Raw genomic sequence first — 18,556 nt, forward strand, 5'->3', positions numbered from 1 at the left:
AATTTATTTTTTGATGATCACTTTTTGAGTATTATCTCTGAAAATGAGGAATGAATTTATTTCTGCAACATTCCATCATAAGGAAGAACATAGCTAGTGGCAACTTGTTCGCCACCATGGATACAGTATATTTCTTCTGTAGAGCATCATCTATATCCACTCCAATTTTTTGTGTGGTTGTAGAAAGTAACTATCTCAAGTTTATCAACATCTCCACTTGATTAATCAAGTTTATCATCCTCGTGTATAGCAGAAAGCAACACCACAACTGTGTTAGCTTTCAGTTTGTAAGAAACAATGGTAGACATGGTGGAAAATCCAAAAATGGAACCAGGATACATCCTTTCTTTACTCTGTTTACTGAAAATAGCAGAGAGTTCTTTCTTACCTTTTCGAATTGTTCTAGTAGAGTAAAATTTCTCCGTAATCTACTTTCTGCGAGAGGAATCGACGTGAAAAAATGATCACGTCACATTGTGGCCACTGTTATACAAGCGATTGACCAGCCGATACACTGAGGCTCTTTTAGAATTATCAACATGAAATGGTCCTGGTTGCTGATTTCGAAAGAACGCTTTCATGGTAGATGTGTAAAAAGTTTGGGCGTCTGTACAAACCCAAATTTTTAAGCCGTATTTTCCCAGCTTGGTAGGCATACACTAAAAGTACAATGTCCTCTAAAATGTGAAGCATTTCATAGATGGTGACAAAAGCATTGTGGCTGTAATTCTATCTGGAATGACTTGTGAACTCATTAAACAGATCTCTTACACAGCAGGGTTTGTCAATCTGTTTTCTTTGAAGCCTATTAGGATCCGACATATCAAACCGTATCATCTGGAATAAAAATCTGAATCGGTTCACACCCATTGAAATGAAACAGTTCTGTGCCCAGTCCATCTTACATTCAAGCATCTACAAGATATTGTCAAGCTGATTGTGACATGCTGGCAGGACAGAGAAGTCCAAGAAAAGCATTAATCTCTTGGAAATCAGTTTCTTTAGCGTCTCTTTTCATGAGTACAGTTTATCCGAACAAATCTGATTTTAATGTTGGTATTTTCTCCAGTTCAGTGTTAGCATTTCTTGCATCTTTAATAGGGCTGGTAGTTTGGTAAGAATGTTATGTCGTCTGGTTCAACCTCTGTTTTCCATCCTTTCCTAAGTACGTCGGTGCCTGAACTCAAACTATGCCTTCATCATCACTAGATAAACTCTCCTCTGTGTCATTTCCTGGTTCAGGATTATTTTTAAGGTCTTCTGCATCACTGTGATCTGAATCTTTTCTCTGAAGCACTGGAAGAATTTCATGCTCATCCCAGTCAGTACTCGAAGCACCCAAGTCCAAATATTCTAATTTATCAAAAATATCTCTTATGCGTTGCTGCTTTTTCTTGAAGTCCAAGATCTACCAGAACAGTAAATTAACACAAACAAAGTAGAGATAACAACAATACTAGTGCTGTTACATGTGCAGGTGGTAAATCCCCACTCAACACATTGAATTCACTCCTGGAGACATCCTGCAGCAAACTAACCACACATTGTGTGCACACATGATGTCATAAAAGCATCATGGCTCCACATGTCACGCAACTGCTGAATTGCAAAATTTCCCATCTGGTGGCAATTCCAGTGTTAAAGTAGATTTTAAGGAATAAAATAATATTGATTTCCTGGTAAACAATAAAAGTGAGTTTTACCACATATTTATACCACTACTTTAAATTATAGTATTAAGGCATTGGAAATAAAGTTATCTGTGAATTTGTGTGTGATGGTGGTTGTAACAAAATGTTATGCTAATAGTATGTTATTGTACCTCTCAATCTACTGTACTTTAAGTCATAGTGTAAAGTCATTGGAAATATTTACCAGTGAATTTGTATGAGATTGCTTTGTAATTATGGTATTACCTACATTACATGAATATTTTGTAAATTTTGGGAAATTTCAAGTTATTTTACGCAAATTTCTATGCGATTGCTTTTAATTATCACATAGTGTGTCATTTTTAATAATCAGATATTTAGTTTCTTGTTTCAATGCACTTAGTTTTCAATTTTTCTTTTGTTATTTGTTATCATGAAGAATTTTTGTTTTACACAATTTCCTGTTCTGATCCAAGTTTGAATTTGTTTTCATGGAACTGTTTTTGTATTTTTTGTTGTTTGTAATTTATGTTTTAATTTAATTTTGTAATTCTACTACTGTAAGTAATCAATGCCACTGGGATATCTCCCAATTGTGATGTCTTTACTGATAAAAAAATGAAAGTAGATTCAGCTATATAAGACTGGTCTACCATTCCCATCATCAGAAATCTCTCCATCAATGACCACTGAAAATTTGGAAACATCTATGTCCTATTAGTAGTTACAAGTTAGTGTGTTTATGATGGTAGTTTAGTTTATATAAATTTTAGTAGTTGCAATATCTCAGCAGAAAGGCACTGATCCTCGAAGTAGATGAATTGATTCACTCTTCAGATGCAATAAGGATGTTGTAAGTGTCTCCCACTTTTCTAAAATGGCTCCTCACTGACACAACCAGTTGTCCAAGAAAGTTCCTAAGAGATTCCCTTTAGGAGAAAAATGCCATTTGAAGTACAGCATTGAACATACTCTCAACTCCTCAACTGGATGACAAGACCATCCACAAAATTAATTACTTGTAATAAAGACCATCTACGTTACCCGTTGGTTACAGCCAAAAAGGAGTGGAGGTTACCATTTTACCATATTCAGCCCAGTATTTTCATATACATTCATGATAAAATCATATTGCACTAAATTCTTGAAACATGACAGGTACCGTAACTGGAAAATTTTGAAGCTGCATCTTAACAGCAACTGGATCATATTCTGCATGCATACAGTATTGTAGCACAGGATTTTTTAAATCAAAAAGCTTATTTCCAGTCATATCTAGGAAAGCTTTTCTGCTTCATTTGTAGTTTTCTTACATATTTACCAAAACATTCTTACCTTGAGTGACTTCCATGGATTCATCAGTAATTGGTGGTATCCATGTTGTACTAATACAAGGTTCTTCCGGAACAATGGTCGCAGGTTATAACTTCAAGCTCAATCAATGGCCTTTATGATGTTTTGCATGGATTATTCTGAAATATAAATGAAAGAAATGCCTCCAATGCTGAATAGGCAACATTAGGAGTGGCTGAGTCAACTATTATTGTACTCACTGCAGTCATGCAGGTAGTAGCCATATGGTTAAAGCTATGCTCAATTATGACTAATTAGGCCCTATCTTCTTGAGTGCTTAATATTTATAAAATGACAGTTACTTGTTGCCTTTCATAAACTTGAAGTATCTCTGTACTTGACTATTCATGAACAGACATTTTGAGAGTGCCCCAACAATATGAAAACAGAATGACATCCTTCACTGTACATAACACTGGTTCACTACCCAATGCATTTGAAGTACGGCACAGATTTTTAGTCCCTGTCATGTTTCAAGTAATAGTTGTAATACTTCTTTTCAAAAATTTGGAATATGGTTATATGGTACAGAAAAATATCCCATCAATAATAATAATAATAATATACATACATACATACATACATACATACATACATACATACATACATTCATTATCCTTATAGACTGTTATGCCTTTCAGCGTTCAGTCTATAAGGATTTGTAGTTTTCTTACATATTCAGTATTTGATTAATTGCTATTGATTTTAAGATGCTGGAATGTCAGAATTTTATCCCACAATCCCACAAACATTTTTTCATCTGCCAGAAGCCACCAAAACAGAATTGCCACATTTGAACATCTTCAGGTGCAAGTGCCATTGACCTCAGTTGCGATCAAATCCACTAAGTATCTTGGGAATAAAAGGTTGGCCAACCATTTCCGCCACTGATATCAGCTACTGTCAATAATACAGACACTGAACTCTGGTAATTCAGGAAGTTGTGAGAGAACTAAAATGACGAAGACAGATATTTGAGTAACAACCGACACTACCGGTAATCAACAACATATTTACAGTGTACGATCAATCTAGGGTTGCCACCTTTTGTCAAATAAAGTAAGGGATGTTTCACTGAAAATATGGAATATTCTATGGAAATAATGGACATTACTAATTTAAGAACAGGATTAAATTGCCTTATTTCTTTCAGGTGTATTTGCTATTTGACTTTGCTGCCCTTAAAACGTCCACATCAAATTTTATCACAGTACGGAATTCTTGACACAACATTTTCATATTTCTTGAAATCAGAAGTTCACTCTTTATTAGGGACACTAAGCAGCTATTTCTTGTATCAGATCATTCATTTGACATTAAGGAGAATAATATACAGTAGATTCAACAAGCTCATTTGAACGAAGAACATGAAGCAAGAAACTCATCAAGTTATCAAGTTCTTTAAAGTATCATGAATGAACAGTCGTGCTCACAACACTTGGACAGTGAAAACCACATGCAGAAAACCATGAATTCAAGTGATCATGCTGAAAAGCCAATGGATATCTGATCAGTGATGGCTCATGCTCACAATAGCAGGTTTGCACTACTCCAAAAATATTTGATATGAAAATGCCATAATTTTCACTTTGTGAATACTTTCCTTTTTTAAAATAGATCTACATGGGATACTTAACTATCTGTAAATTTACATAAATCTTAAATTTGTTTACTTTCTGTGTGTTCTCAGTAGTAATGAGAACTACAGCTTTTGATTGGTATCTTGTTCTGGTATCAGTACCTTCATAGAAGTAGTATAGGTCTACTTTATTAAAAGTTCCATGTGAAACTATTGATAGAATAGTATACAGATGGCATTTTTTGCTATCATTTTTACATTTCACGGACTCTGCAGGTCTTATGGCAACAATGAGGTAGGACAGGGCTAAAGGGCTAGGACTGGTAAGGAAGGGATCCGTTTACCTAATGTGAAAATGGGAAACCATGGATAACCAACTTCACGGCTCTGAAGTGGAGTTCAAACACACCATCTCCCAAATACAAACTCACATTGTTGGTCCTCCATATTTATATCAGCAAAATATACTGCAAAGACTTATGTGACGTTGGTATGGTAGCTTGGGTATGAATATATGTCGTATTTGGGTAAGTATGTACACTCAGAATAATCTCGCAATACACCAGAGTGGAAATGGTAAGTCAAAATACCAACAAAACAAACACGATCATAGAAGAATATAACTAAGTCATGAACTTGGACACTAGTCCGACTAACGCAGTAACAAACACCAATCTATGCAAGTGATGGCATGCCACGAAAAAGATTTACAACTCTCCAGAAAAATCCATACATGCACAAGTACTCAGATTTCAATTTTCAAAGTGAAGGATTTCAGCAGAGCGCATAGGGAAGCATTTTACTGTGTCCATTTTTTTTAGAGGAACCCGAGGTAAGTACAGATAATTAAAGGACATGGAAATGCGTGTGATAATCAGGGAAAATGAAGGAACAGTTTTTTCATAACAATAATATATTAGCACAAACACCAAGGATTTTTACAAGCCAAAGAAAGTGAAACAGATAATAAAGAATCCAACAATATTTTAAAGATTAGATACTTCTGATTTCCAAAAAACATATGGGACGATCATTTAACAACACTAATTTCAATTTAAAGAAAACAGTTAGACTCGAGGCAAGATGAATTTTACAATAGTTTACATTGGGAGTATCCTACAAAACGGTAAACAGATATTACCCATTAATACGAAAATTTTAAGAAAGTTTGAAAGGCATTAGGCCACTGTACAATAGCAAAAGTAGAAGAAAAGATAAAACCTGGGACAGGAACGTGGGGAAAAAGGGAAGGACGTGAAAGAGAACAGTACCTAAGGCTGGCAACAGGGATTAGGAAAAATAGAACCTACAAGCATTGATGGAATTCAAATTTTCAAACAGAAGCTAGGCGTTAATAAAATTACAATTAGTCCTATTCTTGCGTTTGTTCACCAAGTCTATTGGAATCCAGTGGTTCATATCACAGTAATCACTTGACGTAATTGAAAGTCAAATTTTGAAAAGAGATCGTAATGCAGTTGCAAGAAAAACACCACTGTCAACAGCTCAGACTAGCAATATTATTTGCGTGAACAGTCATTTGTAGCCAGTACGGCATGATGAAATCAAGAAGTGCAGCATTAAAAGGAAAGTGAAGTATGGCAAGGGAAAATAAATTTAAAGTTCGCTCACCCGTCCAGCAGTCCTTGAGCTTCAATCATGAACATTAAACACCATTTAAAAAGAAACATTGCACACGGACCAGCCGCTAGCGTAAGTAAAATAAAGTCCTCCCTCCACACAAGTCGTCGTCTTCATTCAACTCGCCGATCAAGCCCAGAGCAGGCCTTATTTATATTCCGATGGAAACGTCCAGAAAAGACGAGAGCAGACGGTACACATTGCACAGCGAGGCGGTGGGGGAAGAAAGGAGGGAGGGTAAGCAGCACGAACAGTACAAACTGGACGGGCGAAGAGAGCACACACACACACACACACACACACACACACACACACACGCAGGTTAGTAGCAGCATGTCAAGCATAGCAGACGTAGAATGACGTAGAATAGTTGAAAAATTTGGAGCACGTTATACTTATGATAGATAGTTCGATGATTACATGGACATCAGAAGAGCAGGAATTAAAGGCTAAGCAAATACTCAGGTTGCCTCAGTCTCTTGACTATTACTGATATATATTATATGAATGAATAAGTAGTCAATTATTCTTTAACACAACAGGAATTTGTTTTTCAAATCTATCATCAGGTATTAAATGAAAACTATCTGTTTTGTTGAGATTTCCATCAAAATCAGAAAATTAAAAACAAACTACCTTACAAATCTACTCTAGCCTACTTGCATAGATCCATTTCAGCATATCAGACAAGGATAAAGGTATTTAGAGGTAGATGGTCCACATCTCTACCCCTACCCTGAAACTTCCTTCTACCCTTCTGAAAGTTAGATTGATTTATAAATAATCTAATGCTGGAAAACAAAGTCATTAGCTAATGAAGATCAACAAGAATTTGTATTGTTTCTAGAATCATAACGATTTATAAAAAGCATATTATTTTTAGACCAATTTAGAAATTTTGTTTGAACTTCTACTGCCTTCCTACTGAGAGCTTGACTAACTGGGGTGAGTACGAAAGCAGGTCAGCAAGGAGGAGTTGGTAAGGCCTGAAGAACATACCATAACGTGAACTTCAATTGTAATATTTATATCCAATTTAGAAACATTATTAGTGTGAGTAGACTTTAGCCCGCCTGGTGGCCGTGATCGTTAAGGCGCTGAAGTCTAAACGGTCTGACACCGAGTTAGCCGTTTCGAGTCCCGTTGGTCGAAAAAATGTTCACCATCAGAATGTTGTTACAAGTGACTATTCTCATTTTGGTTCCGTATTGAAGTTGACGTATGTCTCAAGTATTATTACAATATTATAAGTCCACCTGTTCAATACAATACAATATGATCCACTATTTCATATGGTCAAATGTTTTTTATACATAATACATAAAAGTCAAAGGTACATGTTTCACCCTCCTTAGGGGCATCATCAGCCTATATCAATCTTAAAAAATAATAATAATACATATACTTATAAATTATAGGTTAAAATGTTGAAAACTGGTTTCGTAAAACATTATACAATAACAACTAAAACAACGATAATGCACCAAAGTATGTTAAAAGAGAGTGAAATTAACAGTTTGAAGATTAAAACGTGATTAAACATGAGATTTTGAGAGTCTAAAACTAAAATGGATCCATATTTTTATAATATCATTAAGAGAATTGAATGTCAGATTGGTGATACAAAGCTAGAACAGGTCGATAATTTCAAGTATTTAGGTTGTGTGTTCTCCCAGGATGGTAATATAGTAAGTGAGATTGAATCAAGGTGTAGTAAAGCTAATGCAGTGAGCTCGCAGTTGCGATCAGCAGTATTCTGTAAGAAGGAAGTGAGCTCCCAGACGAAACTATCTTTACATCGGTCTGTTTTCAGACCAACTTTGCTTTATGGGAGCGAAAGCTGGGTGGACTCAGGATATCTTATTCATAAGTTAGAAGTAACAGACATGAAAGTCGCAAGAATGATTGCTGGTACAAACAGGTGGGAACAATGGCAGGAGGGTACTCGGAATGAGGAGATAAAGGCTAATTTAGGAATGAACTCGATGGATGAAGCTGTACGCATAAACCGGCTTCGGTGGTGGGGTCATGTGAGGCGAATGGAGGAGGATAGGTTACCTAGGAGAATAATGGACTCTGTTATGGAGGGTAAGAGAAGTAGAGGGAGACCAAGACGACGATGGTTAGACTCTGTTTCTAACGATTTAAAGATAAGAGGTATAGAACTAAATGAAGCCACAACACTAATTGCAAATCGAGGATTGTGGCGACGTGTAGTAAATTCTCAGAGGCTTGCAGACTGAACGCTGAAAGGCATAACAGTCTATATTGATAATGTATGTATGTATGTATGTATAAAAAACATTTGACCATATGAAATAGTGGATCATATTGTATTGTATTGAACAGGTGGACTTATAATATTGTAATAATACTTGAGACATCAGAATGTTGGCCGGCAGGGTAGGGGAGGTGGTGGTATACAGTTTATAATCACTAGACTGTGTGTCAAAAGCCTGGATTAAATTCCAAACCTCTCCACAGTGCTCATATGGAGCGAGGGCATATGACACTGTTGATGGTGATTCGTCCGTCGGATGGGGGATGTTAAGCTTTGAGCAGACCCCTGGGTGCTATTCAACAGGAGTAGGCTATGTGCCGGCACCGGGTTTCACCCTCTCCCTACTATCATATATCACGTCATTCATTTCATCTCATTAACTCTTCTGATGAGGTTGACGTCAGGAAGGGCATTCGGTCATAAAAACCCGCCACGACAGATTCATCTCGCCTCATACCCGACCCGTAGGGAAACAGGACAAGGGTTGGACAAACATTAGTATGAGTAGACTTTGAGAAAGCTTATGACTGTGTGTGTAGAAACAAGGTATGGGAAGCCTTACAGAGAAAAGGTGTCGAGGAACAGACCGTAGAAAGGGTGAAGGAAATGTACAATGGGAGTATCAGTTGTGTGAAAATAGGAGGAGAGAGAACAGGCTGGTTTGGGAAAAAAAGGTGGATTAAAACAAGGAAGTGCTCTTCATAGTAACAATGGACGAGATAATGACAAAAGTGGCAAGGAAAATTGGAGAAGGAAAAATGAAAGTGATGATGTTTGCAGATGACCTGTTAGTCTGGGGAGAAAAGGAAGACCGGGCGAGTTGGCCGTGCGCGTAGAGGCTGTGAGCTTGCATCCGGGAGATAGTAGGTTCGAATCCCACTATCGGCAGCCCTGAAGATGGTTTTCCGTGGTTTCCCATTTTCACACCAGGCAAATGCTGGGGCTGTACCTTAATTAAGGCCACGGCCGCTTCCTTCCAACTCCTAGGCCTTCCCTATCCCATCGTCGCCATAAGACCTATCTGTGTCGGTGCGACGTAAAGCCCATAGCAAAAACAAAAAAAAAAAAAAAAAAGAAAAAAAAAAAAAGAAAAGGAAGAGGATATCTAGGAACAGTTAGAAGCTTGGGTAGAGGAGGTGGAACAATATGGGATAAAATTTAATGGCCAAAAGAGCGAGATAGTGATCACAACTAGAAAGAAGGAGAGACCTACGAGAGGGATAATGCTTGGAGGGGAACAGCTTAGGAAGGTAGAGAGTTTCAAGTATTTAGGAAATATCATAGAGGAAAGTGGAAGAAGTTATAAGTAAATAATTGAGCGTGAAAGACAAGCAGGAGCATTCCTGAAAAGTGTCAGAAGCCTGGTTTGGAGCAAGGATGTCCCTCAGACAAGCAAAAGGGTGATATACAGAATGTACTATATACCTGTTCTGACATATACAGCTGATACTTGGGTAATGAGTCAGAGTCAGAGAATACAGGCAAGTGAAATGAAATTTTTGAGAATCAGGATAGGAGTGACAAGATGGGATAAGACGAGAAATGAGAAGGTTCAAGATATAGTAAAAGAAGAGCCATTTCAGAATAGGATAGAGGAATCTAGACTTAGATGGTATGGACACATGAAGAGAATGACAGAATGAATACCGAGGAGGATTCAGATAACAGGTAAACGGCCAAGAGGAAGACAAGAGACAAGTGGATAAAAGGAGTGGAAGAATGTGTACAGAGAAGAGGAGAGGACTGGGCGAGAGTGACTAGGGAGAAGTAGTGGGAAGACAAGAGGAGATGGAGAGGCTTATGTTCCACGCAGACCTGGCTAACAGCTGGAAACTGCAGATGATGATTAGTATGATGATGATCAGTATGATAGATTAAAAATCAGTTATTTTAAAATCATTTACAACTAAATATTATTATTATTATTATTATTATTATTATTATTATTATTATTATTATTATTATTATTATTATTATTATTATTATTATTATTATTAATCAGCTAGTGCAATGGTGATTTATTTGTCCCATAACTATCTGTAAATTTATGATAGAATTACTGACCTAACCTAACCTAACCCCATGGCACTACAGCCCTTGAAAGGCCTTGACCTACTAAGCGACCACTGCTTAGCCCGAAAAATTCAGATTACGAGGTGTCATGTGGTCAGCACAACAAATCCTCTCTGTCATTATTCTTGGCTTTCTAGACCGGGGCCGCTATCTCACCGTCAGATAGCTCCTCAATTTTAATTGCGTAGGCTGAGTGAACCTCGAACCAGCCCTCAGATCCAGGTAAAAATCTCTGACCTGGCCGGAAATCGAACCTGAGGCCTCCAGGTAAGAGGGAGGCATGCTACCCCTACACCACGGCGCTGGCCAGATAGAATTACTAATGCTTTAAATATAGAATTTATATTTAATACCAAATATGCAAAATTTAGGCAAAATATCAACTCTTACAAGAAGCCTCCGTGGCTCACGTGGCAGCGTGCTGGCCTCTCACCGCTGGGTTCCGTGGTTCAAATCCTGGTCACTCCATGCGAGATTTGTGCTGGACAAAGCGGAGGCGGGACAGGTTTTTCTCTGGGTACTCCACTTTTCCCTCTCACCTTTCATTCCAGCAACACACTCAAATATCATTTCATCCATAAGTCATTAATCATTGCCTCAGAGGAGTGCGACAGGCTTCGGCACCTGGCAATTCCTAACCTCGTAGCTAGATGGGGGCTTCATTCATTCAATTTCTGACCCAGTCGAATGACTGGAAACAGGCTGTAGATTTTCATTTCTCATTTCATCATCTCTTACAAAAGATCCAGGAACCCCCAAAACAAATTTCTAAATGTGTGTCCGGGATAAGATACTAATAAAAATAATTATTTGGAAACAATTTAAGCTTGTTATAAATCATAAAAAATTACAGACATAAACTAATAATCATACGGCTTCAGCTACCGTAGTGCAGCCCTTCTGAAATGTTGTCATTTAAGCGGCCTACCAATTTTGATATTCCGATTGTGCTCTCTTGCAATAAGAGTGGAATTCTTTAGAAATGGTTAGTATAACAGTTAATTTTAACTTTGTTGGATGACACCAAATCCACCACCAGAGATCTTTAGCTTGTCAACAATAATAGAGTGTTAAGATATTTGATCATCCTTCAGAAAGTGACTACGTCAGATAGGATCGAACTTGCAAACTTGAGATCATGAGTCGGACAGTCTACCACTGATCCTCTGAACAACTGGTATCTTGGTAAGGGATCGTTTTTAAAGACTTTCAGTTAAAAGAAAGAAAAGCATGCATATAGAAATAAAAATAAAAACATAACTTTTTCTATAAATGTAACTTTATTTAAGGAGAAAACAATATTCCTACAGAAACACAAAATATAGGATATTACAACTTATATACAATAATTACAGAAAACAAAAAAGAAACAGTTCACATAAGTTGACACTATTAACACAATGTTACTTCCATTAATGATGATAATGGACATATCTTTCTGTAGAATTTTGGGATAGTGTTATTTACATAACAGCCCCAACTTCATTGCTTGAAAATTCAAATAGTTAAAAATATCTATACAGCTGACAAACCATACAGTTATTAAAATACAACTGAACCGGAAAATAAAAAGACATACTCTTTAGCATAAGTTGATATGCAGAATGACTTGAGAGATATGTATGCAAATTAATAGAGTAGCTCTACATCATTCTGTACAAGAGTGTATCAACAAGCTTGGATTTATTTAAGTTACCGTAATTAAGAAGTTAATGAAGAGGAATAATCACCACTAAAACTGCATTAGAACTGTCACATAAATTAATTTTTGTTTTCTTACTTTTGATGTTGCATAGAAAACAAAAATATAACATTATGTAATTACAAAATATGTATCTCAACATTTTGTAAAGTATTCCCACAGAGGATGATCTGTAACTTTTAAAATTATGTATTATTATACGTACAGAATTATGCTTATTGATCACATGTAGTAGGCTTACTTATTTCCAATAAGAATAATGATAAAATTGACAATAATTTCATGATGATTTTCATTCATTGTTCAAAATCTGACCCCATATTTATAAAAATTTAGCTCAGAAGGATCTGAGAATTGAGATTTTTAATTTCCACACATCCCTTCTGTATTACCAAAGATATACAACTATGTAAGTAATGACAAAGCAAGACATGTATAGAATGGCAGGAACATGAATAGGAACAGTCAAATGGATACGAACAATGAGAAGTCAATTGGGAAGAAGCAGCAACATGAATTGAGGGTTTCACAGCCCTTATTTGTAGACATGATATAAGCCCACAAACGCCTATATCATATTAGCAACAGGAATGTTTACAATATAAAGCCATCATCAGATTCTTGAAAAAAAAGAAAATGGGGAAGGGAGATTAGGAATAGAAATCTTCCTAAAGGTATTCACGCATTAACAGTGACACCAGATGGCTTTGCTCTGCTCCTATTTTCAATTTTTATTGAGGGGCTGTATTCATGAGGGGAAATATAATGCTTAAAAATATTTTTGCATATTACTATCTCAAATGGTTCCCCAAACATGTTTACAGTACACACTGTAGGTCGATGAGACACAGCGATGCTAAACCCATATCAGGTTCAATATTTGTCCAACAGGAGGCATTTGCTGTGACAGCCAATTTAACACCACCACCACCACCACCACTTGTAAAGGCTGTGCTGTATAGGCAGTATGTGTAGGACTGAGGTAAACACACAAGTATACCTATTTCTGCTCCTAACTGTATTTGAGTTGACATTACTGCAAAAAGGATGGCAACATGTGGATGTTACTGTTCATGTTGTAATGAGTCAGAGTGATGTCTGTACATAGTTTTGAAAATTTTAGGGATACACAAAGGGTTGTTGATTGATAAAGGACTTTATCGCTTTCAGCACGTCTTAGGTCCACTGCTACTGCCACCTCATTCTAACAGAATCTTTGGAGGACCACTGGAGTGAATGTGTCAGATCAGACTGTGTGAAATAAGCTACACAATGGCAAAATAATATCAAGGAGGTCTGTGCCAAAAGCTCCTCTTAAACCACATCATAGGTTAACTCATGTGAGGTGGGCAATAACTCGTAGCCCAGGGTATAATGAACAGTGGAAGTTCACACACTTTTCTGATGAGTATACCTTAAGCTTGTAGCCATACAACAAGAGCATTAGAGTCTGGAGATGATACAGTGAGAGATCTTTCATCCTAGAATGCCATCAGCAACAAGGGGGTTCCGTTGTGTTTTGGGGCGGGATCATGTTTGGCTAACGTGTGCCTCCAATTCCTATCCAGGATAACGTGACTGGTCTGCTATACAGAGAAATATCTTCTGACCTGTAGTTACAGGACTAGCTATCACTGTGGGTGAGAACTTGACACTACTGAAGTTACAGGACTAGCTGTCACTGTGAGTGAGAGCTTTACACTACTGAAGCATTATGCTCGTGTACATCAAGCCAGAGTTGTCAATTAGTTCCTTGGGACACTTAGCATACAGCGAATGGTTGGCTAGCATATTCTGTGATATGAGCTGTGATGAACGTGCATCGTGTGAACTGAATTGCTCACCATCATAATCCTCCACTAACATTCAGCAACTGAATGAAGTTACTACTCAAAAGTGGGATAATATGCCCCAAAACAATTTGGATTCTTTGGTGCCTTGTGTTCAAGCATGCCTCAGACTCTGAGGTGGCTATACACAGTACTGATCTGCCAAACAATAATTATTGTGTGTTCAAAATCCATATTACCAATTTCATGCTTTTTTTAAAGTTTCTTTTGCATTTGCATGTTTTTCTTTGTATGCACCCTTGTAATGTATAATGTACGTACATACACAAAGCAAAGAAAATTGCACTAAACCAAAACATGCAAAACTATAGGAGGAGAATCACCATCTTCATCCATTGGCTGATGACCTTGTTAATACTCAAACAGACTCAGTAACAACAAATTTTGCAAGCAATAACCAGTATGATCAAGGAATGGTTATCCATCAACTCACCTACCTCACAGATCAGAGGGACTATTCTAACAATCTGTTCGGCAACTCAGCACTATCATTTTACTATTTCATTCCTTCTTCAAGGATGCTCTCATTTGAATGGTGAATGGCATACAAAGTAACATTATGAGGCATTATGAGGCATAATACATATGTTCAGAACTGAAGCGAGTAGGGTGGTACATTAATGTAAATGGATACCAGATATTGGTCACAAACTATTGGGATTATTTTATTTCAATTCTCCTGAATCTTTCTTATTATACTTGAGCTTACCCTTTGAGGCAGCCTTTTAATTAAGGAAGTAAATAACAAATATTTGACTCAGATCTCAGATCGGCTTATGCCAGATATTTCTGGGAGTTGCTGGAGTTACCCAGGTTCATTTTGTGCTCTGGACAGAGGTTAAAGATTGGATGCCTTTCCTGGCACCACATGACTTTTGTGGTGATAATTCCAACCCAGATTCCACCAGGATTTGAACCTCAACTATCTACATGGACAACCAGCAGCTAAGCCATGGCACTCACTCATCATGCTCATCTTTTAAAAATAAGTGACCTGAAATAACTAAACTTTCTTCAGATTATCCCCGGTATTTATGGGGTTGCTGGAGCCACATTGATTCACATTGGTTTTGGTAGGGGATTAAGGCTGGATCTTCCAGATGCCACGTTCTTTTTCAGGTAAAAATTCCAACCCAGGATTGTCAAGATTTGAACCTCAGCCTTCCTGGTGGAAAGACAGCAGCTAAGACATTGCACTAATCACGCCCCCACCTTACAAAATACATCACAGATAACAGAAGTACTTAACTAATACTCGTATTTACTATATACCTACTTCATTTTCTACTGCCTACATATAAGAAACATGCAACAACATACAAAAGTAAGTTTTAAAATATAGGGATAAAACATACACCAATATAGAGTAATTAGTACTAATCTAATTAGAAAATGATCACAACCTGGTAGTGATTCCAGTGTAATGTTTTTAATAAGGATAAAAAGAGGACATACTTTTAGAAGATAAAAATTCATTGTTGTTACACTTCTACATGATCTTGAATTATTGAAGTATAACACTAGTGATAGCAATGAATTTTAAAAATTTACCCTAATATTTATATTCATATTAGAACAACATTTATAAATACAGTACCGTATACACTTATTTCCTTTTTAAAAAATTGCAATAAATTGCAGTTATAGCCAGTCAATAAATGTGCGTATGTATACTACATATTCTCTATGTACGTACGTACGTACGTACGTGTGTGTGTGTGTGTGTGTGAATGCCTACAAAACATTGCAAACTTTTAGGTAGTTCAACTAGAGCATATGTTTTTCTTAATATAACTAAAATTATTACAGCATGCATGAGAGGTCATGCTGCATATGATACTACCTGCTCGAGTAAGCGTAGCTTTCGCCGATGGCTCTGCTCGCCCAGTCGGTCCACGTACTCCCGTAACTCCTCGATCTCTTCCTTCACTTGCTGGACAGTATCCAGCTCGTGCTTGATGGCCACCATGTCCCGTTTCACTTCGCTCACTTCGCTCTGACATGACTCCACCGACTTGGTCAGTTCCTGAAGCTGCGACCGGATTTCACACAGCGCTACTGTCGTCTCGAGTTGACGGTCTCCACGCTGAAGCTCGTCCAGCTTGGCGCTCAGGTTCATGCTCATCACGCTCACCTGCTTCTGCAGACTGCAGCCATGCATGGTCCTAGGTTACACACTATGCATGGCCCTCACGTTAGTGGACGACAGTATCCATTCTTACTCCTTACACTAAAAGTGTTTCACCTTTTATGGCTACTTATAGTCATGTATAGACTCAACTGCGCACTGTTAAGGGTGTTGATACTCTTAAGGCCATGTTCCAAATCCACATTGGATACAAAATAATGTTGGATACTGACTTATCTTTTTCCTAATTTATTTTATAACAAGTATGTCACATCCATAGCCATTATATAATCAAATCTCTATTGTGGAATTTTAAGAAAGGAATAAAAAGAATCCATTTTTAAATACACATTCTCCTGCAGTAAAATAATTCAGCAAGTATGAATATTGTCCTACCCATAACATCAAAGCAAAATTACTTAAAATGACATGCATTTTATTGCCCTCTTTTAATGATGAACTAGTATCCTAGTTTTATAATGTAAAGAATCACAAGTTCATACCTGCTAATGATATTTATTTTGTCCGTCCACTATGGCCAGCTACTATCAAGTGTGATATAAACTGACTTGCAAAAACCATTTGTGAAAGAATGAATTATATTGCTGGAACAGTATCATGAAACTAATTCGCCTTAGATATGACAATCTTCAAAGTAAGAATGCTTCTTAACCCAATGTCTTCAAATGAAATGTTAGAAAGTTTCCTGATCATCTCAAAGTGCAAAAGAGACTAGCACTACAACCACCACACAGAATGCAGGCCCAGCCTGAAAGTGAATATTTAAAAATAATCTAAACAAGCAAAAATTAACATACGGTAACCTCCTAATAGGACTAAAATGTGTATTGTACTGTGAAGGGATATGAAGCTATTATTTCTTCATAATGAAGAGGAAGGAGCATATTTTGAAGTAACAGTCAAATATTGTACATTACAAGTGAAGGAGAATAAAAATCGAAGATAGAAATAATCCAGACAAGGTCTATATTGCTCAAGTTTATATTCAGTGATCTTGAAAAATACAAGAAAATGAATAATTTCCATTGAGTGAAGATGTAAACCCTTACATCAGAAATAGGAAAAATGAATCTTAATGTACCTGCATTGAAGGAATTGTACTTTTGTAGGTTAAATTTGTAGACAAAACGACATTCCATCGGAAAGCTCTCTAAACTCTATCTGAGAAAAAACAAACACACAAGAACAAGTCATAAGTAATATCAGGCTTATTTTAGGTTGTTAGGGATCTTCAAACAAGGAACAAAACTGTGCAAAAACAGGTAAAAGAGTGTACATTTAACCAAAGGGTAATGAAAATTACACTATGTAACAAAATTTGACAAAGTTTTGTATATCTCATTTTTTTAGTGCTTATTGCTTAATTTTGTTATGCTGATTAATATTTCAATTTTCTTAAGGACTCCTATTATTACAGGCTTAGTGAACACAACTAAGGTCATGTAAAAAAATTTGGCATAAAAAACATTCAAAAATGGTTGGAAAAAGTGCAAACATTCTGAACAAAACTGAATTTTCAGTACTTACAACAGTGCCATTCAAAAATGTACATTAGAATGGCTTTTTCTATTATAAGTTTTCGAACCCTCTGTGCAAACAGTTTCCCATCACAGCACATTCCCAATGTCCCTGATACCTTCTTTCTACCAGGTGAATGTCCAGATGGAACCATTTTCCTCGCTTACATCTCCTGAATTTTGTGTAATGAAATCATTATGAGAAAAGAAAGAGTGCATTTTCACTGACATTCTACATCTACAGCACATGATTACTCAAGCAAATTCTCTACCAGTTGCATGTAACTCTCATTTCATTGGTTCCCAAAAACCATTGCCCCACCATTCTAAAAGTATCCCAAACATTATGTTCATCAAGAATCATTTCATCTGCAAGTTCTTTAGATTGTAACATCACTCAAATCTGAGATCTGGTAAATATTCCACCTTTTGTTTCTGCTTCAGATAACTAGGGGAACATTTGTCTCGCTGCAGTAAAATAATTCAGTAAGTATGAATATTGTCCTACCCATAACATCAAAGCAAAATTACTTAAAATGACATGCATTTTATTGCCCTCTTTTAGTGATGAACTAGTATCCTAGTTTTATAATGTAAAGAGCCTTGCTGTTGCTATCCCAAGCTTTGATGAATTGCTTTATAGTCTTAAGTTTATGATGTCGTGGTAACAGAATCTTCTCCCTGGACACGAAGGTTTCATCTCTTACGTTGGATGCACCTGCTGGAACCAATTCTTTTATTGTTGGCCACTCTTTACTG

General features: G+C 36.8%; 1 protein-coding gene across 9 annotated transcripts in view; it reads right to left on the reverse strand.

Moving 5' to 3' along the window:
* The window catches only part of Glut1 (Glucose transporter 1), a 250,614-nt gene extending 234,334 nt beyond the window's left edge, over positions 1 to 16,280 (reverse strand). For 3 of the 9 annotated variants that reach the window (XM_067146970.2, XM_067146968.2, XM_067146969.2), the window contains exon 1: positions 15,975 to 16,277. In XM_067146970.2, coding sequence (XP_067003071.1) covers positions 15,975 to 16,256 — 282 coding nt within the window. In that variant the 5' untranslated portion in view covers positions 16,257 to 16,277. Of the gene's footprint in view, positions 1 to 15,974 lie in introns of all 9 variants that reach the window. The other 6 variants (XM_067146972.2, XM_067146966.2, XM_067146967.2 and 3 more) reach the window with 5 other exon arrangements.
* Between the last annotated feature and the right edge of the window lie 2,276 nt (positions 16,281 to 18,556).

Source organism: Anabrus simplex, chromosome 5 (genome assembly GCF_040414725.1).
Source record: "Anabrus simplex isolate iqAnaSimp1 chromosome 5, ASM4041472v1, whole genome shotgun sequence".
Taxonomy (NCBI): domain Eukaryota; kingdom Metazoa; phylum Arthropoda; class Insecta; order Orthoptera; family Tettigoniidae; genus Anabrus; species Anabrus simplex.